Source organism: Bombus pascuorum, chromosome 1, assembly GCF_905332965.1.
Source record: "Bombus pascuorum chromosome 1, iyBomPasc1.1, whole genome shotgun sequence".
In the NCBI taxonomy this organism is placed as follows: Eukaryota; Metazoa; Arthropoda; class Insecta; order Hymenoptera; family Apidae; genus Bombus; species Bombus pascuorum.
In genome coordinates this window covers 2,432,696-2,456,985 of record NC_083488.1, presented here as the reverse complement: position 1 = coordinate 2,456,985, position 24,290 = coordinate 2,432,696, and the positions used below count along the sequence as shown (strand labels likewise).

At 36.9% G+C, this 24,290-nt stretch overlaps 4 protein-coding genes across 7 annotated transcripts in view; 2 read left to right on the top strand and 2 right to left on the bottom strand.

Moving 5' to 3' along the window:
• LOC132916115 (neprilysin-2) overlaps window positions 1-12,362 on the top strand; it is a 43,097-nt gene extending 30,735 nt beyond the window's left edge. For 2 of the 3 annotated variants that reach the window (XM_060975904.1, XM_060975906.1), the window contains 9 exons: window positions 4,035-4,183; window positions 6,899-7,036; window positions 7,347-7,592; window positions 7,817-8,028; window positions 8,421-8,597; window positions 8,685-9,179; window positions 9,281-9,572; window positions 9,671-9,921; window positions 10,661-12,362. In XM_060975904.1, coding sequence (XP_060831887.1) covers window positions 4,035-4,183; window positions 6,899-7,036; window positions 7,347-7,592; window positions 7,817-8,028; window positions 8,421-8,597; window positions 8,685-9,179; window positions 9,281-9,572; window positions 9,671-9,921; window positions 10,661-10,999 — 2,299 coding nt within the window. In that variant the 3' untranslated portion in view covers window positions 11,000-12,362. The remainder of the gene's footprint in view (window positions 1-4,034; window positions 4,184-6,898; window positions 7,037-7,346; window positions 7,593-7,816; window positions 8,029-8,420; window positions 8,598-8,684; window positions 9,180-9,280; window positions 9,573-9,670; window positions 9,922-10,660) is intronic. The other variant, XM_060975905.1, reaches the window with a different exon arrangement.
• The window catches only part of LOC132916122 (DNA-directed RNA polymerase II subunit Rpb4-like), a 346,958-nt gene that overhangs the window by 33,621 nt on the left and 289,047 nt on the right, over window positions 1-24,290 (bottom strand). The gene's annotated exons all lie outside the window — the stretch shown is intronic.
• LOC132916130 (eukaryotic translation initiation factor 3 subunit G) lies at window positions 12,478-14,222 on the bottom strand. Its single transcript, XM_060975933.1, has 3 exons — window positions 14,075-14,222; window positions 13,265-13,722; window positions 12,478-13,180 (listed from the first exon to the last, which is right to left on the bottom strand). The coding sequence occupies exons 2-3, from the start codon at window positions 13,707-13,709 to the stop codon at window positions 12,768-12,770; spliced, it is 858 nt and encodes a 285-aa protein (XP_060831916.1). The 5' UTR covers window positions 13,710-13,722; window positions 14,075-14,222; the 3' UTR covers window positions 12,478-12,767.
• LOC132916116 (calcium homeostasis endoplasmic reticulum protein) lies at window positions 14,258-19,781 on the top strand. Its single transcript, XM_060975907.1, has 8 exons — window positions 14,258-14,417; window positions 14,933-15,103; window positions 15,712-16,378; window positions 16,452-16,523; window positions 16,730-17,126; window positions 17,211-17,614; window positions 17,706-18,071; window positions 18,153-19,781. The coding sequence occupies exons 1-8, from the start codon at window positions 14,399-14,401 to the stop codon at window positions 18,445-18,447; spliced, it is 2,391 nt and encodes a 796-aa protein (XP_060831890.1). The 5' UTR covers window positions 14,258-14,398; the 3' UTR covers window positions 18,448-19,781.

The window sequence follows — 24,290 nt, the reverse complement described above, 5'->3', positions numbered from 1 at the left end:
AGATAAACCTGTTTCATTTGCACTCTGTAGTCTGTTATGGCGGAGCATTTAACCCTTTGACGCTCAGATTGCGTAAACGTAACATCGTGCTAGACGATAAACGTATCTGTTTTGGGTGAAATTGACCCTAATTCTAATTATTAGTTCCTCGATTCGGATCGAGGAAGAAATCGCGATCGATCGCAGCCTGCTGTTCCGATAGCTAAATAACATTCTGATTCTAAACGCTCAAAATTCAAGTATTTTAATTGGCACGCAACGTTAAAAAATAGAAAAATATTAGAAGATAGAGCAGTGGTAAATTTTTTGTTATTGACCGAATGTTAATGAAACTTTCATAAAATAGACATAGCGATAAACTCATTGATGATTCAAATGGCAAAACACAGATTAGTACGATCACCCTCGTTTGATAATATTTGCGTAAAGAGCGGATAAATTACATATTAATATTCGTTTTTACTAAAACGATTAAACGGTTATCGTACAGTGTGAATAACCAGGAATTACATAATCGCGAGATTATGTCCATAAACTTTGTACAAACGACGTAAGGCTGTAATAACGTAAGTTACGTGAAGCTATATATCGTACCTATGCGTGTAGAATATTTATTTATTTATTATGGGAACGTTCACCTATTGCCCCAATAACGTTGTTACGTCTGCCATTTGAAAAGTTTACACGCTTTAAACGTTGCACTTAAACGCGGTATGTTAAACTTCTTCCGATACGAACAGAGTTAGCACGGTATTTAGCCATAATTCTTACAGCGGAAATTATAAAACGGTATTTATGGTTACTGCCTATGTGTTTCTTTCCTACCTTACTTTGCATAGGATGTTCTAATTGAAAGTACAGTTGAACCGCCGCTATTTGAATTAATCATCGTCTTCGAAATAACGGAGCTATAGATTATACGATAGAACATCGATATTTATTACTTTTCGAACATTCGTAAACAAAACGGTAAAATATTAGAATAACAGATATTCGGATAACAGAGATTAACAGAGACGAAGTTTCAAATATTCTGCAATTTTATTTCTGTTCCACGGTCGGTACCTATACGATATATCTGGCGAAACCAGAAATTGAAAAATCTTCGTCATCGTAGATAAGTATCGATAGGTTTGTTCTTCGCTTCGTCGCTAGTATTGGGAAATATCTAATTTTCTTACGCGACTACCAATAAGCTGAATAAGTTATACCAGTTAGCCTTGGGCTGTATTTTATCGATAAATGCCACTATATCGTCTATACCTATGATCGATCGAAGAAATCTTTTCAACGTGTACGTTACAACACGGTACGGCAAATATACTTCCTACTGTTCAAATTTATGACGTTTTTGTACAAACACGTCGCGTTTAGACGCGTTCAAAAATTTGATCCGGTTTTCCTTAGCATATATCACAATGTGATATATCGAATTCGAATGTAACAGCTAACAAAATAGAAATGGAACTACAATAGGATACAAACGACATTAAGTGGTTGAATGGAAGAAAAACAGAATCTCCAAAAAGCCGAACGAAATTACTACAAATAATACAAAGATAAAAAATTACATCTACGTATGTTGCTAACAATGAACGCATTTCGCTCGTTTAAGTAGTATTTTTACGAGCTGTTTTAGTTCACGCTCGGCCGCCAACTCGAGCTACTGCTCGCTATCGAAAGGTAATCAGGTTCTGCGTAACGGTGATCTAGAAGAATATCGTGACTGGTTTCAACGTTCTACGCGTTCGTACTGCTGCAATTATTCGCGTAGAATGTAGAATCTACGGGGAAAAGGGTCGAACCGCTAGTTCTAGCGACACAGTCTGGCGAGCCGTGGTTTTATACTACGCGCGATAAAAAGACCACGCTTTATCGACTGCTTTCGGAATCCAGAATTATAGAAAAACGTTTTTACGCAAAACGACTATGGTAGTAGTAGCAGCAGCAGTAGTAATAGTAATAACAGTAGTAATAGTATTTCTTTATTGCATGGACTTTCGTCTGTTGTTATCTTAAAGTTAGACGAACATTTCGTGATAACTATAGATACTTACTTCTAGTTTACGTTATGCTTATTGACGTATTATTTATTTACGATCAATACTTAGATCTATGTTTTGATCTATGTTAGGTGGTATAATATTAATCGGAAAATGTACCTGGCAGAAAATCTTTACATCTCGATATTTATCTGCCTCGTCAATTTTCTCGATTACCGTTTGATTTTGTTGGAAACGTTGAAAGAATAGCGTTAATTGTTACGCAGTTTACAAAGAACAGCAATTGCGCAATACGACGTTGTGTCACGATGAATAATGATCTGTGTCTATGAGGCGACAATGCGGGTAAGTGCAACAAAAGAAATCGATAATGACCATTATGTATATATCTTTTCGACGGAATCCTATTCTATGTTGAAACGTATTTCTGAAACTTTGATATCATCGTTGCTTTTTCCGTGATCCTTCCCCTTGTTATTATTAAATTTATTAACACTTTCGAGCTACTACTATCGCTTTATTCGCTTCGCGATCGGTAAATTAATTTTACTTGGCAAAAGTACAAGTATATATTCCACCGTGATTCGTGAAAAGTGAAATGAAATTGAAAAATGGGGAATGTGTACTCGGATGAGTCATAAAAGAAGGATAAACACGTGTAAAGGTAAGGTTTGAAACGTTTTTACAAAGTAACAAAAGTAATTATTGTGTTTTGCCCGCAGCAGTTCGTTCATGTAGGACGAGATCCAATGATTGCCGAGTAATAAATTGCGGCTTTGTAACTATTCATGAGAGGATTCGCAAGAATTCCATTTCTCATCCGCTTAATCTCCAAACTTACGTAAAGGATGGATATAATTGTAAAACTAATGCTTATATAATCGTCATTTAGAGACTTCTTTATTCTTTAAAAAACATATTGAATTTCAATCGAATCGAATCGATTACGAGATATCTTGCTCGAGTCTTAGATTTTCATTTTTATTAAAATACAAATTTTTGCTAAACTTACAAAATACCGTACGTCTTATTTCCCACGAAATCCTACGAGATATCGTATATGTGAAGAAAATGCGATTTTTTTTTCCAGCAGATTTTATTTACGACGAAACAGGAAGCTATTCTGGTTTCCCTATTTCGAAACCGTACCACCGCGAAACCATAAAAATAACGATCATCAACGCTCATGGAGTTCCATTTTCTCGAACTCTTTTCTTGTGAATCATAGTTTGCGGTTAATTCAGCGTAGACTTCAAGGTTCGCGAAACCATTAACACGAAACTATACTCCGACGTATTTCCATTAACAGCCGACTTTTACTACTCGCTGCTGTTTAGCAGAGCGAAGAAGATCGATCTTCGTGGATCGTGTACGATCTACCAATTCCTTCCAAGGACATAAATACACGAGAAGCGACATAAATCTTAACGATGGTCGCGTACCTGAACGGGCGTCGCGTTAAAATTCAAATTGCGTAAAACGAAATTCCGAAATATATGGTAGAAATTGTTAATCCATGCCTGAGTCTGCTATCGGTAGATTCTTAAAATAGTTCGATGTAGAAATTTATGAATACTTTTTTACGTTTTTTGAAGATTCGCATGATTTTTGATACGACGAATAAAGGCTTCCTTTACTTTTTGCGTTATATATTTTCTCGTACGTCGTTCCATTCTGATATCTTTGATAGCAGTTTTATATCTTCGATAATTCCAGTGTTAAAAATCTTGCCACATGCCTCTTCCATCTTCTTATCGTTCCGTTAACACGTCTCTCTTTTTCGTATAAAAATCACGAGATTATCGACGTTCGGATGAACAGTGCGACAGAAAGGGAGAAGAGAAATATTGACATCATCGTTTTTTATTTTCAATTGCGAAACTTTATTTACTGGCTTGTTAATTTTAAATCGCGTAAAACTCGAGTATCTCGTGATAAAAACAGGCCGATAATAATACAATGAAACGATGGCGAAGAGAAGTTTGTCGAGAGGAAAAAATTGTTCATTTCGACTTGTATGTTTTGTTTCAGAAATCCGACATGGTGGAAGAGGCGATCGACGTTGGAACGCGGGCTAACTGTGATAGCAGTTTGCGGAGTGCTTTTATGCATCGCTTTGGCCGTTGCACTTGGTGTTCTGGCTGCGAACGCTGCAACCTGCGACACGTCATCTAGAAACGGTAAGAATCTCCGCAAATGCACAGTTCGACGATTTGCAAAAGATCTTGACCTATGCCTGAATCCACGACCTCGTACAAAGTGTATTCGATATCGAATACTCGTTCTCGATCGTGGTCGAAGCATGTTGAAAATTTAATAAGAATCGTGTTCTCCATATTTTTCCCTCGCTAATTGCACTCATGTAGTTAGGTCGTATGACTTAAGTACACGCTTTAACGAGCTTATAAATACCATAATTACTTTCAACGTGGATTCACCAACACCGTGAACCGTCATTACACTTCCGCTGCAATTAAAACACTGTCTAACATCGTTTAATGGCTACCATTAACAATCGTCGAAACATCGATAGAGTCCTATGATTCGTATCGTGAATATCGGTTTTCTCCAAAATTCTGTAATTAAGATCTCGGAGCGATCGTCGAAACAAGGTGAAACAGGAAACGGAGAAACCGGTTGTCCGATGATAATCCGTAAATTGTTTCCATTGCAGCTCGTATTATGGCTTTTTAAATGATTTTAAGAAATATCAGACAAATTTATGTAAAAGTTTTGTCGGCAGGCGCATTGTCTTCTTCGATGGCGTTGCTTCTTTTTTCTTTTTACATAAATTGCGATCGACTTAAATAGAAATTAGTTCTACATAATAACTAGACTGCGCATTTTATCCGTTTCTTTTCTTGCAAATTCTTTTTCTACCGTTTTAATTCGACCCACGTTCAACCGATAAAAATTTGGAAGCGACAAGCTTCCTGATCTCCCGTACGAGGAAACGGTTTGATAACGGTTTCCTGGGTATGTCAAAAGAAAATATTAAAAAAGAATTTCAGTCGCGTGAAAGTTGGCCAAACGGGCTTACAATCGAGTCGTCATAAATTTCATTGACAGCTAGTGTCACGTGCGACCTATTTTCTCACGTTGATTTATCCTTGCGAATCTACGCGCTTCTCTTGCTTTCTCGAAATATCATATCGTTGCATAAAACAAGTCGATATATCGATATTCTTTTCTCGCACGTTAAATTTCATCGCCCTAGCCTTTGGAATCGTAGTAATTTAGTTGAAACTATTAATCCGTTATTAGGAGAGTCTTAATCGCCCTTACTAACCGTACCTGACGAACGTTTATATCGCGTTGTTGTTATGTAAAATCTATTTAGCCAAGGATATATGTATGTATTAATTAGTTTCGTTATCTGCTACAGATGCGTTACGTAACTTAGCCCATTTCTTTCCTAGTCCAACACATACCGAACGAAATACGTACCAAGTGTGTCCGCGAATCATTGGGAATTCAAATGGCCAAATTTCGTACCACTACTCGTAGATGACCAAGAGGGATCGATAAAAATACACGTAATGGATATTACGTAACGTTTAACATATCGGAACGTAGCGTGTACTAGATGAATCCTGAAATGAAACCCAAAAAAACACCACTCTCGTCTTACCCTTCTTTCTTTCGTCTGCGAAATTACGATCATATGAGTAAGTCGGACTTGCTGGTGCGATAATCGCGTAACTTTATACGGTACGATGAATCCGTGAATACACATTTCCTCTTTCTTTCGTTATAACGATCGGCCGACGAAGGATATATCGTATCACATCCGAAACTCGTGATTTAACGTAAAAAGGTCGTGACGTCAATAAGAGCGTCCCGATTCTGACGCATCGAGGTAAGTGATCATTGTTTTGAGAGTTACTCAGCGTGGCCAGGTCGTGCTTTTCGGCGATCCACGCCCGCGAACTAAATAAGAAGCCGAGCTTTCCAATCTGTATATTTTCGATCGAGTATCGATCGACCACCCGCTAACATCATTAAAGAAACAACCAAATATGAATCATCGGAATATTTTTACGGATCATCGGCAAACGATCATGTTTTAGGAACTAATCGTCGAGACGATGGCGCCGATACAATGTTTCTTTTTCTTCTTCGCGAACAGTCATGAAGCCGATCGATGAGAACAAAACGATCGGTTTTACGATCCACCCAGAGTATCTCGACTTTCGTAAACGCGTAAGCTCTCGAAGGCTAGCGAAGCCTTCTCTCGCGTCTCTATTTTCGCTTTCTCTGGAGGAACAGCGATGCTTGTTAACGAGAAAGATGCCGAAGATGAACTTGGTCGCAGGCTTTTGAACGAATTCGCGTTGGGGGAAGGTGGTTGTACACGTTTCAATGGATCAATCGCTTAAGGTTGATTACCGCTATTACACTTTGAACGGCATCGCATCGCACGTGTTTGCACGAAGGTTCGTTCAAACTGTGAAGCGAATAGCGACGGGAACAATGTAGAAACAATGTTAGACGGTTTAACTGTTAGATTTTTTTCCTTTACATTCCTCGTTCTCGGACGAGCATATTTATTCCGACAGACCTTTTTATCGTTCGAGATACTCTTCGAGACCGCTCTTTTAGCTACTCGTTACGGGTGGATAAGATAGGCGGAAAGTGCTTTCGTATCTCGCATTCATTTCGAGTGATTCTTCTCCTAGTGAAAGATAGGACTTTACGAATATATGGCACAGTACTATGTAAATGCAATAAAAATAAAATGTAATAGTAGAAATCCGTAGTCCGTTAGGCGATAAGATTGCTTGTTATCACGGCTTAAAAAGCGACTGGCACTAACAATCATTAACATCGTGGTCCTGCATTATTTTTGTGTTGCAACTGCACCTGCATCTGCATCTGCGCCTGCACGAGAGTAGATCCTGTTAACTCAGAGGGATTACCATCCACAGCCGATGCCCTGAATGGATATCAACAGAATAAAGGCGTTCATGTCATTGACAAAGGATCCAGCTGTGACGAGGACGTATGTTACACGAAAGAATGCATCTATACGGGTTAGTAAACATTTCATCAACTTCGATAAAGTTATTCGTCGCGATAAAACTTTTAGCCAACCCGATCGACCTAGGCAACCGTAATAAGTAGCTGGGTACCCAACTCTATATTTTTCTGAATTTCTATTTCTTTTTTTTTTTTTTTACATCTTTACATTGAAATTTGTATAAAGATCATAAATATTAACGTTCCAAACGCTTCTAAAAGTTTTATCGTCGCGAACGTTCATTTCGGTTGTCTACCGCTGTATTATTTCATTACGACACGAAAGTAATTTTACTAATCGCGCTACATCGTGAAACTCTTTAGCCGCTAGATTGTTGAAGAACATGGATTCCGAGGTAGAACCGTGCGACGACTTTTACGATTTCGCTTGCGGTGGTTTTCTCAAGTCTACCATCATCCCGGATGACAAGACCAGCGTAAATACATTCACCGAGATTAGCGACGAGCTGCAGAACCAGCTAAGAGCCAGTATCGAGGAGAAAAGTTCACCGGATGAACCGAAACCGTTCAGACTCGCCAAGAATTTGTACAAGGCTTGCATGAACAAGAGTGAGTACATACACGCGTACTTGGACTGCTTATCTCCTGCTTGCAATAAGCAAGTAAAATGTATGTGGAAAATGTTAGACGGTAATCGCAGGACGTATCTTAGTTAGGAAAGGAAACAAATAAGAACGTAGAACGGTTTGAGAAAATATGTGGTCGGGTGATGACCAAACTTCTTTAGTAGCTACTAAACGAGATACTCAGATTGGAAAATGTAATTATTTCAGCGGTCATCGAGCAGCAAGGTTTAGACCCTTTGCTCAACATTTTGCAAAAACTCGGTGGCTGGCCTGTGTTGGAAGGTGACCAGTGGAACGAAAATGATTTTAACTGGAAGGAGTCGGTGTACAAATTCCGCGAGATGGGTTACTCTGTCGACTACTTTATCGATTTCAGTATCGGCGTTGATCTGAAAAACAGCACGAAACGAACAATCGACGTATGTATTAGATCTTTACGTGTACCCGTAAAACTTTAATCTCTCGAGCAAACGTGAAATAAATAGAGTTACATCGACGAAACGTAGAAGTCAAACGCGCGAATTGCTCGTGTAAATTTAACTTTCCTTAAAGATTGTACCATTTAGCGGAATTTTGCAATAGTCATTATTGATCGCAAATGCGGTCAAATTACATTTACAATTGTAATTCAATATTTATCTAAGTTTAAACGCGTTTCTTAATAATTATGATTTTGTTTACCAAATGAATAGATGACTTCAAATGCGCTTGCCCAAGTAATGATTATATTAACGTCGCAACTCGGTTCAGTACGAAATTTAATATTTAAGAATCTTTTTCCTATGGAATTTGAAAATGTTTTTCCTTGCAGTTGGACCAAGCAGCCCTTGGACTGTCGCGTGAATATTTATCCAAAGGTTTCGATGATAAAATCGTGCAAGCCTACTACAGCTACATGGTTGATATCGCGGTAATTCTTGGAGCAAATAAAACCGACGCGAAAACTGAGTTGAAGGAGTCGTTGGAATTTGAGATGAAACTTGCCAATGTACGTTAGTTATTAAATCAAATCATATGATAATATACAAAACATGACGCAATGATTAACGAGTCGAATATAACGCTGATTGTGCAGATTTCTTTGCCGAATGAAAAACGTCGCAACGCTACTCTGCTCTACAACCCCATGACGATACGAGAGTTGTCCAAGACCTATTCCAGTATCCCGTGGAAGGAATACTTCAACACTCTTCTGGCGACTAGTGCTCAGGTAGACGAAGAGGAAGTCGTGATCGTTAGCGTTCCCAATTACATCACAAGCTTGGAGAAATTATTAGCCACCACACCGAAAAGAGTACAAGCTAACTATGTGATGTGGAGAGCAGCCGCGTCTTCTGTAAGCTATCTCACGGACGAAATTCGCAAGAGACAATTGCAATATTCCACGGCGTTAAGCGGAAAAACGGAGAGAGAACCCAGATGGAAGGAGTGCATCGATACAGTTTCCAGTAGCTTGGCCATAAGCGTCGGCGCGATGTACGTTAGGAAATACTTCAAAGAGGATGCCAAGAAAAACGCTGTAGACATGGTGGCTGATATCAGGCAAGAATTCACTAAGATACTGAAAAAGGTACGTTTCTTTCAGATGAGAAGGCTTATCGTTTCCATCTACGATACCATGAATGAATGCTTCCAAATTTTTCAATTTAAAGATAATTTGACGTTCTTCAGGTTGATTGGATGGACGAAGAAACGAGAAAGAGTGCTCTGAACAAAGCAGCCAGCATGTCCAGTCACATCGCTTACCCCGACGAATTACTGGACGACAAGAAACTGGAGAAATTTTACGAGAAACTGGAATTAACGACAGATAATTACCTGGAAGGTATCTTAAATCTGACTTTATTCGGGGTCGAGTATTCTTTCAGTAAACTGAGGAAACCTGTAAACAAGACCGACTGGGTAACTCACGGAAGACCCGCCATCGTTAATGCTTTTTATTCGTCCATCGAGAATAGTATACGTGAGTATCGTTTTATAAAAGTCGATGGAATGATAATTTCGTAATAAATCGTTGACTGATACCAAAGAGACGATAACATTTGTATAATGCTTTTGCAGAATTCCCCGCTGGTATCTTGCAGGGTGCTTTCTTTAGTAACGATCGACCAAGGTACATGAATTATGGCGCTATCGGTTTCGTTATTGGCCACGAAATAACGCATGGCTTCGATGATCAGGGCAGGCAATTCGATAAAAACGGAAATCTGGTCGACTGGTGGGCACCACAAACGAAAGAAAAGTATCTGGAGAAAGCAGAGTGTATTATTCACCAATACGGCAACTATACCGTGGAAGAAGTTAACTTGAACGTAATGATCGACTTTTATTATACGCTGTCTTGTTTCCGTTTCTTCCTCATTCTCAATTGTTCACGATCATTTGCGTCAACCGATACAAATATTTGTTTAATACGCATTCTAATTTTAGGGTCATTGTTGAACGTCAATCTCTTTATTCTGTACGTTACTTTACGTAAACTTTATCGAGCTCGTACGATGCAAATAACGTTCATCGATGATGTTCGTCGATGATATTCAAATATCGAATTTTTTCTTACAGAGGTCAAACTCGTGTATAATACGCACTTGTGAATCAAACGTTAGATAACAGCTGGTATAAACACGAAATTTGGCTTGGTAGACTAGTTGTTTTAACGTTGAATAATGTTTCTTAAACAACGAACGTGTTCTTGACAGTTTTATTTTGTAATAATACGCAATCTTTTTGCCCGCTGAGGTTTATTGAAATTAGGCATATACAGATATAAATATCGATGACGTTCTTTCTTCTTTTCTTCTTTTTTAGTATCAATTTCGCGAGCTCGCTGTTTTTTAGATAAACAATGAGACGTCATAATTTATAAATCCTTCGTTTAAAGATTTGAAAGCATGTATAATAACGCTATAGAAATTTAAATGCAACGTTATATTTCTTCTTCCATCACTTACTTTCATTCGTTTAGAAAAAAATAATGCATGTCTTAAATATTCATCCAGAAAGAAAGAAATATAGACATTTTTAAAAAAATCGCTTCGTTTCCTGTTACAGTTAAATGGTATCAACACTCAAGGCGAGAACATCGCCGACAACGGAGGAATAAAAGAAGCCTATTTAGCATATCAAGAATGGGTACAAAGAAATCATGCGGAGCCAAAATTGCCAGGACTCCCTTATAGTCCTGAACAATTATTCTGGATCAGTGCAGCGAACACTTGGTGTAGTAAGTACAGGCCGGAAGCGATGAAACTTCGCATTACCACTGGTTTCCACAGCCCCGGTAAATTCCGTGTCCTGGGGCCACTTTCCAACATGGAGGAGTTCTCGAAGGATTTCAACTGTCCTCTTGGCTCGAAGATGAATCCCAAAAAGAAATGCGCTGTTTGGTAAAGATCGATACAGTGCAAGAACAATGAAATAGCAGAAGTTATAGTTAATCGACAGCGATGAAATTCGTTCTTCAAAATGTTAAAGAAGAAATGATTCATGTCTGAAACAGCTTTCCTCTGGAAGTTACGTTAGAATTGACAATCTGGTTCAGTCAGCGGAAACTGTTAGAAATTAAATTTGCGTGTAGCTCGGCGGATCGTCGTAAATCATGATCGGATCTGCTTAAGGAATAAAAGTGAAGGTGCTTCGATAGCAGTGGAACTGATGAAATTCAATTTAGAGGCACGGTCGTGCTCGAGAAAGATCTCACTAAAGATGCCCAAAGAGATCCTCGTTCATAAATTGACTTGAATTACATGGTTACACAGTACATGTTACTAACATTGTTCGCTAATATATAAGTCCTTTTTTATGAGAGAGACGTCCGAGTTCCGATTAGTATTGTAAATAAAGAAACCAGCGAGAAACGAGGCAGCGCGTCATGATTTGAAATTTTCTGTAATTGCATTCTAGGAAATCGGATAAGCGGGTGTTGTAGGTTCTGAAATATTCAAGAAAAATGGAACGAAAATGGACACGTTTAAACTGTGATGATTTTATAGGAAACGACAATAAAATAGTGAAAACGGTCTTTCGATTAAAAAACTGTAGGATGACGCGCAAACAAAAAAATATATATATATAATTATATTGTTAGTTATATTTTCAAATGACATTGTTTTACTGATATATATATATATATATATATGTTTATATATTTATATATATTATTATTATTAATATATATATTTATATATATGTATATATTAAACGATGAAGTTAATACGTGTTTTTTTGCTATCTGTATGATATTCATTAGGCTCCGTTGAGCAGCGTAAGGTTGTTCATTAGAGTTACCATTTCAAAGTACTTAGACAATGTAGTATTAATCGTAGTTTTTAACGTACAGGTGATGAGTAAACACCTGTGTGATTACTTTTGTACTATTTTACTTTTGTTTTTGCATCTATGTATCGCATAAGCGTTTATTTGTATCGTAATTTCTTTGTTTCTCGATTTCAATCACAACATTACCGCGTGAGGATCTAACACTTAGAGACAGCGATACTACTTATATTTATTATAATATCATTTTATTTTAAGTTTAAACAGTTTAAATGTATTCAGTTTAGGTTTAAATGTATCCAGTGTATTTTTGTTGAATATAAAATTTTTAAAAAAATATCGAAGAGAAAATTTCATGTTAAATTTGACGGTAGAATTGAATACGAATCTCTTTTTACATGTTATACATTGTAAAAATGTATACATTTTTTAGTTATATTATACAATTCCTTGAATAAAATAAAATCATAAAATACCTGACATAGGAATTGTTAACATCCAATAAATACGCTCCAAGTTTCATGGCATATTATTTATTTTTGACCAAAAAAGAGGTAAGAATACAAATTGATACATTATTTTGTTAAAGTAACGAATACAAGAACTTCATGTTCGAATGGATAAAAATGATAATAAATTGTGACACCAGGAGGCAGAGTTGCCATTTCGTAGTTGATCGCGTATAATTCAAATAATTATATTAATAAACTATGAACATTGTTATGAATATATTTGCTACGCTAATTTTTATGGTGCAATGCATTAAAATTTGAAATGAAAGATATTGTATTCTGCTCCTGGTGTCACAATTAAACATTTGCATATCATCTATATTTTTACGCGGTGCGTAATTCAAGTAACGAAAATCGAATTTTTATTTAGCTCAATTACTTTGCTGTTGCGGTTTTGACCAATCTACGTTCAAGATAAGGTGATCGTAACCATATCCATTAAGCGTAGCAATAGCTTTTGCTGCTTCCACTCTATATTTGAAATGTACGTATGCAAATCCTTTGCAAAGATTAGTTTGTTTGTCCTTTGCAAGATAAAATTTAAGAACAGATCCAAATGGCTTGACAAGTTCATCCAAATCTGCGTCTGTAGTACTTTCTGATAAATTGGAAATACGAATAGCAGTAGTATCGTCGCGTCTTTGCATCTGCATAGAATCTCCTCGTTTACTACCTCCATCGCGCATACCAGGTGGTATGTATTTACTACCCTGAGGTTTCAATTCTGTCATTGCTCCAGGAGCACTGGTATTAATAAGAGGTTTCTTATCATCTGGCACTTTACCTGCAAATTAAATCACATATTCCATAGAATTATATAATCTTAAATGTTTCTTTCCAAAAATTAATTTATCATAATGAAATATACCTCCAGCAAGGACAGTGTCTTTGTAAGGACATTTGGAAGTCCAATGGTCTCCGTTACAATTACGACATTTAACTACACCTTTATCTCCCATACTCTTCAACTTGTCAAGGCTATCTTCTTCAACCTTATTTTCTTCTTCTTTACTAGAAATGAATTGCATGAAAACATCTTCACCTCCAACTGTAGTAGCAGGATTAGGTCCAGGTCGGTCATCCACAGAGTCTCCGAATTTTGCCCAATTTTTACGGGCAGCGATTGTCTTTGAAACAACACGTCTCTCGATCTTATATGTTCGAACTACCTTGACCTTTTTATTATCTTGATTGTACTTGTATTCAGTGAGAATTTTAAACCCATTTTCATAAGTCTCTGAAGGCGGAGGTAACGCTCCTCCCTCTTCTTCTACTTCATCTGCCCAGCTGGATTTTACTTCTGCTACAGGCATTCCCGCAATTTACCTGATACAGACAAATATTACTATTAATGATATTTTCAAATTATTCAATAATAAATGAAAAATATAAAATTAAACAGCTTTGAATATGTGACAGACGTGACGCAATAGGTTAAGTAGCAACATTAGTAAATGAAACGATATTGATAATATTAAATAAATGTTTAACTACAATAAACAACAAATAATTAAAACGTAACAAAGTAAGCGTCACATAAAAGGAATTTACAATATTGTATTTTATAATATAATGAACACATTATGAGAAAAGACACGTTTACGTTAGAAAATAGTAAAAATAATGTGACAGTAGAAACTTGATCTTTTCATGAAAATATATTAGTGTATATACTTACCGTTCAAAGTTATTGCACAGAGAATCGATGTGAACACAATTACTATAGAAAATTAACAGAAAGTAAACCCTATAAAACGTAAATGAAAATGAGACGAAATGGAGAATTTTCCGCATATGATAAATTGGCGTGTCAGTCGCTCTAGTGGTGGTTTTTTGAAACATGAATACTCGAGTATTAATGGCGACGTCTAGCGTTGTCGTGTTCAGTGTGAAAAAATAATGTTTTCCGGATCCGTACCACAATCGTGTACGGAAAAGTGTTAACGAAAGTAGTAACAAACGTGATCGAATTCGGTGTAAAAGTAAAAAAATAATCGTGATAATGGACCAGGCACCTACAGGTAAGAAAAGAATGTTGTGATTTGGTGATTTGGCCAAGCGCGGTCTTGCACATTCCCACTCCGGGCGAGCATATTAACGTTCCATCTTTTTTATTAACCGTAATGTCTATGATCTATCATTTTAGCATTTTAGTTAGTCAGAATTGGGGATTTGTGAGTTTCCATGCAATGGAAATAATGAGATACGTTTAAAAAAGACAAAATGTAGATTCTAAATAGTAGGTTATGTAAACCTGTGCAACGTATTAGGCTACCATTAAAAAGCAATTCACTCGACGAATTAAATTATCCTCAGGCAAATCTTCGTAGATACGTTAACAAAGTGATAAATTTCAAAACAGATTCAATATTTCAGGTTACGATGGGCTGATTTAGGACTGCGTACTTTAAAAAAATAAGAGATCCTATTTCAGTACTGTATTTAAATATTGCCATTTATATTGTAATAATTGTATAAGTAATTCATTATTGTTAGGTTATTGTACTAATTCTGTTTATTTTGGTATAATACCCAGATACAGAGTTACGGAACATCATAGACAAACTGGCTCAGTTTGTGGCTCGCAATGGACCGGAGTTTGAGCAGATGACGAAAAACAAGCAGAAGGACAACCCAAAATTTGGTTTCCTGTTCGGTGGAGAGCACTTCAACTACTATCAATACAAAGTGACTACAGAGCAAGCCAGTAAGTGGGATACAGCCCCTTAACAGCTACAACAATTGAGAAGCATAATGGCCATGCTTTATTCAACGAACAAGGAATGACTTTGAAAAAGAGATACGGGTGAAAGGGTCTGAATTCGTCATAGTGAACATACAAAACTATTATTCATCGAATATGAGCACTTCGTTTCAAGATTTTGGGATTGCTATTTATTAAGCAGAATGCTTTAGCTAAAGACATATTCTATTTCTTGGCAACGGTGATTTTAAGAAGATGTAGTTTTAAGATTCTTAATGGAGCTTGTCTAATACGGACTACATTGTCGATATATTGCTTCAATCTATGTGGGAACTGCAACCCACTATAATACCCTGTAATACCCTAGTACTGTAAAAAAAAAAAGTAAAAAATACATGTATATATATATATAATATATAAAACAGGGAAAGAATATAGTGCTCCCAAAAGACTTACCGAATTTTCGATATAATTCTCTAATAAATGCCAAGAATTTTATTATGCACTGGTAGAAGATAAGACTCAACAGAAATTGGACTATTTGTATACTTTTTCAATATCCATTGAAGGAATCAAACATCTTACAATAATCCACCGTCATTCGTTTACAGTTTTAAAGCAAAAAGGAATAAATCCAATGCAAAATGCAGACCCACGTTTAAACGTTTCGCAGCAGCAGCAGCAAACAGCCGCTACCGTCGCGCAGCCGCTGAATAACGTCAATCTTGCGCCTGGCCTAAATACTCAGAACAATGGATTAAATCCAGTTGTGGGAATTGGACCAGTGGGAAATCAAGGTGGTCCAGTTATACCTGGAGTACTAGGACAAATTGGAGGGCCAGGAAATGCAGGACCACCAATTGGACCAGTCCCTGGTGCTATGGGAGGTGTGAATCCATCCATTGGTGGTGTTACTCAGCCGGTTAACATTGGCGGACCTCCTGGATGGCTTCAAAATGAGATAGCGAATCTTCAGTCACAGCAGACAACGCTACAGGAACAAGTTAGACAATCAGAACAAAATCTGGCTGCGCAACATGCTGCATTGATGGCGCAACAACAAGGAAGGGTCGAGGATGCTGTGAGACAAGCTCAAGAAACAGCCTTACAAAACAGTGCGCAAAGCACAAACACAGACCTTGCTGCATTTGATGCGGTATTACAGCCTATCATTGATAGTTGCACAAAAGATAGCATAAGTGCAGGGAAAGCCTGGATACTTCAAAATTCGATAACTCCGCAAAGTAATCAAGTCGTTGCGGATCATTTGCTGAAAAAGTATGTTATATTTGACTTTAGCCATATACTATTAACAGTAGTAAATCAATTAATTTTTTATTGTTTCTTTCAGAGTCATTCAGGCAACCAATTTTAGTCATAAACTCCATATTATCTACCTGGTTAACGATGTCCTACATCATTGGTAAGTATGATATTTGTTTGGAAAAACAGTAACAGATCTTATATCTTGAAACATTTGTAAAAAATTTGAATTAAATTACATTATCTAATTAAGTGTGAGTGGAAAATTTAACACTTCAATTTCAGTATAAATATAATATTTATAATAAAGTTTGATAACTTTCATAAAAATAGTTGTGCACGATATTTAATTTTAAACTTCTTTAGTGCAAGAAAAAAATCTATGGATCTTCGCAAGGCAATGGAAAGTGTTGTTGTTCCCATGTTCTGTAACACTTCATTAGCTGCATCAGAAGAACAACTTAATAAATTAAATAAGCTATTAAGTTTATGGGAATCAAAAAATAATTACTTTGATGAAGGAATTATAGATAAATTAAAACAGCCAAGCACATCTTGGTCTGAATATCAGGCTAACTTGGTTGAACAACATGCCAGCGCAATTACACCAATTACTACATCAACGAAACAAACCTTTGATAATTATCAAGCACAACATCAAGCGTTTGTTACACATGCTTTGAGACAAATTCAAAATATTGAGCAACAAAAAATCGCAATTGATCAACAATTAAAAGCTCCTCCTCCGCCACCACCGCAACTGGTAAGTTGATCATCTTTCCTGTATGTATTACGCATATATATTCCACAACATAGAATATAGATAATAGAAATTCATACTTTACAGAACCAACAAAACATGTCTCTGCCACCTAGTCATTCCGGTCCTCCCGCTCCGATAAGTACAGATGTAAATTTCAGTCAACCGCCACCTGGATGGGGTGTACCACCCGGGAATGAACCTCCACCGTTTTCAAATGTACCATTGCCAGATTTTTCAAAACCACCGCCTGGATTTGGCCCCCCACCTGTTATACACGAACCCTCCGTTGAAGATTTAATGCCCAGTATGCCGTATTACGAACTTCCTGCTGGATTGATGGTACCTCTAATCAAGTTAGAAGATGCTGAGTATAAACCTTTGGATCCAGAAGCCATTAGGCTTCCACCACCTGCTCCTCCAAGTGAACGATTAGTAGCAGCTGTAGAAGCCTTCTATGCGCCACCGAACCATGATTCTCCACGGGACAGGTAAAGGCATATAATGCAAATTATACACAAACTAATTATGCTTGTGATATCGAGTTGTATATCTTTTAATTGTAATATCTACATATTATAGCGATGGGTGGGAAAAATTAGGTTTATACGAGTATTATAAAGCAAAGAATGCCGCGCGCAAGCGTAAAGAAGAAGATGTAGCAGCTGGTATAAGACAAAAATCAAAATCGCCGTCACCAATTCTAAGGCCAAGATCCAAAAGTCCTAGTCCACCAAAGAAACGTTATCGAAGTAAATCGCGAAGTAGATCACGCTCAAGATCTAGAGGTAGAAGCAGATCTAGATCTCCTGCTGCTAATCATAGGCGTAACAGTCGAAACAGCAATCATAATAACAGAAGCAGAAGAAGGAGAAATAGCAACAAGGATCGAAGTCCTGATAGGAGAATGGACAGGCAAGATCGAAGTCCAACTCCACCCAGTTTCCTGTAAGCATTAATACTTTAGTATATAAAGATATTCTATATGAATATACATATATCTGATTTCTACGCCTGAATCCCTTTTAGCGGATCAACTTACAGTAAAGCTCCTCAAGAAATTAGTCTCGATGAGAGTAACAAAGGTCATCAGTTGCTCAAAAAAATGGGTTGGGGCGGTGCGGGACTTGGTGCCAATGAACAGGGTATTGAAGCTCCAATATCGGGGGGTGAAATTAGGGATAAAAACGATCAATATAAAGGCGTCGGTATTAATTTAAATGATCCATACGAGAACTTTAGAAAGAGTAAGGGACAAGCATTCATAACTAGAATGAAAGCAAGAGCGGAGGAACGTGCCGAAGAAAGGGGTGAACGGGACTGAATCTAATCAGGATAAATTTAATTTGTCTATAATATTTTCGATGAAATATAATTATCGCATGCAGTATGAATTCGCATGCTCTCACAACCGTAGTCGACACAAATTTCCAACGATCAATGATCTACAATTCTACAATGTAGTTGTGTAATGATTATTTTAATCTTTATATTTTTTTCAATCTCTATTAGGATAATCAACGTTTTATATCCATTCTCTTATTTCATTGTATAAACGTTTTACAATAATTGTTTATTATTGAAATTGCAAAGTTACAACGTACATTTATACATATGTTATAAAATTGTATATTCTCGTTATAAGTAACGATCGATTATTTTATATTTTTAATTCAAAGAAACGGAGAAAGTGCATTGTCTGAATATTGTGTCGATCATTCGTGGGCGCAAATCATTTAACTGTATATTTCCAATTGAAAAAAATACTACGAGTAAATGATGAAAAATATGAACAATTGTCTATAAACTTAATTACTTGTCAGTTTATAAATAAGACAAGGGTTACGAAAGTTTGCTGTTACACTTGCAGTGACTGTTTCATAATAAATTCAATTTTCATGGTGCATAATGCGAAAAGAAAAAATATAATTTTATGCATCTTTTGTGCATTATGTACAAAACTATTCGATTTTTGGCAAAGTTATCGTTAATAATAATAAATGGTTTGTCTATCGATAATTGGAAATATCTTGATGAAAATAATAATCAAGTACACCAAAAAGATCGATTAATCAATATCGACCAATCGCACGGTTTATGTTCATCGCGAACATGACATACAAGATTACATATTGTGTAATTGTATTCCGCACGTCAAAAAGAATTCATTCTGTTTCCATATGAAACGATAATAAATTAATTCGCTGAATGTCTATATAAGAGAATAAGAGAATATCGTGCACTTATCCGCACGTGAAAAAAAAAATATACATATATGAAATTAAAAAAGTACTTGTATTTAGTAAGTTAATAAATGATTATATTCGATACATAAGATAAAATCGAGGAATAAGCATTATATGTTTAAACATAATGGTAGAAGAAAAGAATTGTAGAAAGAACGAGCGAAAGAGCGGAAAAATGTTCTTAATTAGAGTTAGCACGTCCTCGAGGCGTGCTATTGACGTACATTCGTACAAACTCTGCAGAAAATCATCGTAGATGTTGTTAAAGAAAATTAATTTAATCGGTTCAAAGATATTCCAGAATAATAATGTTCTTAGACTTTTTATACTGGTAGATTTATCGTCAGCTGTCACGTGCACGCGGATTCAAAGAAAAATAAAAAGATCTCGATAACTGGCTAGGAACAGCCGACATCCGATGGCATTGTTAATCGTCAGTTGCCTTCTTGAACTCCCCTAGTGGCAGTCGATATTGGAACCGAATACATAAATCCAACGTCAAACCGGTTTCGCAGCGATAACAGTCAGAAGCCACACACTTGGTGGCGTAAACAACGCCGGAAAGATGTGTGCGTTTTCCTATAGCTATCCTATAACTTCACTCTCATTTTAGTATTCTTTTTACATATAGCGCGTGATATATTTTTATTGAACGAAATCTATACGAAAGAAGTGTAATAAAACGTTTACGTCGTAACGGATTTCAAAGTATTAACCAAGAAGTTGGTGTTTGTAAATTTGGAAAGGCCATTTAATATCTATTGAGCATCTTAATTTCTATTCGGTATTTCTTTTTCTTTTTGTTATAAATATTGTGTATCATGACAGTCGTGATATCGTTCGATAACATTTGTCGAAAGTCCCAAAGATAAGTAACTTGGTTCCCAAAGATCGTAAACATTAAATTCGACGATGATTCTGCAGTATTAACGGCCTCCTTGGAAGTCAATTTCGTCGAAAGCAAAGGTCGATGATAAAATGAAACAATAGAAAGAAAAAAGGCAGGATGGAATTAATAAATGGAGAAATATAGTTTGTGGGAGAATACTTTTTTCCGAACAATTTATGTAATATAGCATCGTTGTATCGGTATCGAGATACAGTCGTACCGATGCATTCGATGGTAATATACGTACTTTGCTTGCGTGATCGATAACGAAATATATAATTTCAAAAAGAATATACAGACGCCAAATATACATTGGATTGTTTTATAACCGCGGTGTAACCACCATCTACCTCTTTCGCAAAGCGTGACATCACGTTACGATAATCGTGCATACGTAACAACAGATTAGAGCCAAAAGTCGTGTTTTTTGTGGATCGATCGATCGCTTATCTCGAATCAAAAGACGATTGTATTTAAAAGAAACGACTACGTTCGTGGGAAACTGGTACGTATGTGTATAAGTTGGTCGACCGATGCAGCACGTTTAAGCAAAACGTGACATCGAGACCGAAAATGTGCGGATAAATATGTGGAGGATATGCGAAGATAAAAAATAGATTACGTTAACGATTTTGACGGTGGCACGTAACCATTGGTACATGCTTGCTCCAGAAGTGTTATTTTTAAAACATAATCTTTAAATTCACGACTACATATATTCTTAGAAAGAAATTGGAAAGTGAATGAATTAATACATTTACAAAATATTCTTTCTCGTTCGTTTTAATTTGCTGCCTTTTAAACCATCAGATTTTCAAACTGATGCGTAAATACTCGTGTTATACAGCAATTGTGAGGTATATTTTTAGTAATTTTTAGATCGATATTTCACATACGTAAGATTTTTAATATTTTGATGATTTTATTTGATCTATGTTTGTTCCGTTCTAAATATGCGAAAATATGCGAAAATATGCGAAAAATGAAAAACATGGCCTTTCGAATATTCGCTCGATTCATGAAATGGCTATTTAATTTTGCGACACGGATTGTAATCTGTAAACATCGATAATATTGATAAACATTTACGTATTGGATAGAATTGAAATTTTCGAAACGGTGTTTTGTATCTGCAGTGTAGTAACAATAAGTTAACGAGTTACGAAATTACACGTTCTGATATCAACTTTTATTTGTTAAGGCATAAAGGTAAAAAAGGTAAGAAAAATCTAATCGATACATAATAAGATCATAGCACTTCGTGTGACGCCATTCTAAACGAAGAAAAAGAATTTGTATGCGAGTAAAACGAGTCTCATATTACTGACTGCACGTAGTAGGTGCCACGTATCATTTTACCCTCATTTGTCAAGGTTTTCACGGACGTTGTCAAATTAGAACGACTCTCCTTGGACCTATTACGTTCAGGGTTCCATATAAAGACATATCGCAGTTTCGTCGCTCGATTACAACAGATTGCAGCATTCTTCCATGTTGTACTATGAACGTAATAACAGTTTACCGAAGTTATGGTAACGTCGAATAGAACGAGATGAAAGTTTCACCTAACGTTCGAAATATTCTCAAACTTACAGAACATGAATATATAATTAGACGCGAATTGCTCGTGTTATTGGTATCATCAACCTTGTGCCATTTTTACATTTGTTCGACAAATGGCGAATAAAAATTGTCCATATTATTAATTTTAATTACTTATAGCGAATGTTAAGAGTATTTTTGCAAATTTTATAAATAGGACGTATACTAGCAACAGTTGCGAAGAAAATAATCCAACTCCGCAATAATTAATTCACCGATTCTCAAGCAGTAACTACCTTTTCAAAGTCAACTATAAATCACGATCTGTCGCAGGTAACAGGTGACCTCAAAGTAATCAGAAACCGGATCTCGCACTCGAGCCGCGTATTTAGGCCGGAAGTGCGTCTCTAAGGTTCGCTTTAAATAGTCACTCAGCCTGTTGGTTTCCTTATAAGTAGGTATCGATAACAAACACCCATCGTTGATTTCAAACCAACATTCTAGACAATCTATTCTTAGTATTATGATAACAGAGTTATAATTAGCTCTTCGTCTTGGTAATAATTACTCTGCTATGGAATTTTATCTAAATAAATATCAAATTGGACCGATATATTTATTAAAAAATACCGCTATTTCCCATATTCACATTATTTGCAAATAGAACGTTCTAAATATTACTCAAACGAAATAACGAATATCTGAAACGTCAGAATAAAAACTTTCATTTATATCGTGTAACTTGATCCGATCGTAACTCGTTCAAATAAAATAAAACATTCTCGCATAAATCGCTCTCCCTATTAATCCAACTCTCATTTCTCAATTTTATTACTGAAAATTTTATATATCGATTCGTGTGTTTTGCAGTAAGACTTGGTCGACCTGCTCGTGTATACATTGCGATTCTTTCTTTTTTCCAATTGCTTGGCACCTCCTCCTTCTTGTTTCGCGACCGAAAGTTGCACGCAAAGAGACGCCACGATGAACGTGCAGTGATCGGCATACCTGCGTGTCGGTTGACTCGGACAGAGAAAACGGGTTAGCGTGACTCGTGAATTAGAGAGAACCGCGTGCATTCGCAACAGCGCCTGTAGAGGATCGCGGACGAGGATAGAGAACGCGTGGAATCGCGCGAGTGGAACGAGGACGACGAGTAGGTACCGCGTTGCATTCCACGTGATCAAGAGAAGGGCACGCCTCGGCCGTCGAGTCACGCGCTCGACCACGCGTTTATCCTTACCGACACGTGCACGCAATGTGTCCGACCGCGCACTCGGTAGAACAGAGAGCTGGTTATTTCGCGCATACGGTACACGATGACATCTCTTGGACGTTAGTCCATTATACACGTCGAATTACGAACGATGCGACATCGTGCGGTTGCATCAGATTCCCGTGTAATCGTTTGACTTTGGAAATGCAACCTCTTTCATACGGATCTGTTAAATAACGTAACTTTTCGATTGTGTAATATCGCGTCTCCGCGCTATGTCGTTCTTTTAGAATTATCGACTTCGATCGAGGTAGTTGAAGGATAGGCGAGTTATGTAGCACAAGCGAAGTTATGGTATCCTTCTGGAACGCTATATTGTACATACACAGACTGGCTGGGAATTATTGGTTTTTACAGAATTAGGAATTCAATGTACCATTGACGGTACACGTATAGGATTTTTCAAAATAAACGTTCAAAGCTGACCGATGAACCTTATTCTCCATACTTGCATACGTATAATAGCGATCAACGTATTGAAATTCTGCAACAATTATTTTTAATTAATTCTCGTATACGTTAATGTTCACAGTTGGTAGTTTCCCCGTGAGCTTTCAGACAAATCGTTGATTCCTATCGCGAAGATTAAATTGGAGCGTGAGATACTGTAGCGTAAATACATTGTCCGACGAGCTCCGTACTATAAAAAGGAGAGAAACATTCGTGGGATTTTCAGGTTCAAGTACGAAGCCGCGTTCGAAGTTTATTTCTTGGGAACGCGCGGACCTATCAGGATTTGTTCACGGGAATCGAAAGCTATCCAGGGCGAGAAGGAAACGCAACGTAACCGGCTGTAATTACGTGTCGGCCGGGCGAATGTTCTAATTTGTCAAGGACAAACGAGCGAACATTGCTGCAAAACGTGATTTTCAGGCGATAATCAAGGGGAAGCACCTCGATGCATTCAACGATGCGATCACCGTGACGTAATTACTTTCACGTGCCCTCGCTCGACCCTTGTGTAACGTTCTTCTTTTCCTCTTTTTTTTTTTTTTTTCTTTTTTCATCGTTGTTCTAAAACCGTGGCCACATCAATTTCACTTTGTCGCGTCGTTACTAATTCAACGTTCTTCGATTTTACGTAATGCGGATTGCGTGGTCTTGAAACACTACGTCAAAATTGACACAGAGTGACGGAGGAATAGGTGACGTACTTCATTCATAAAAATTTAGAAGATTCGTTCGAGATACATTGTCGTAGATGTTCGAAGGAC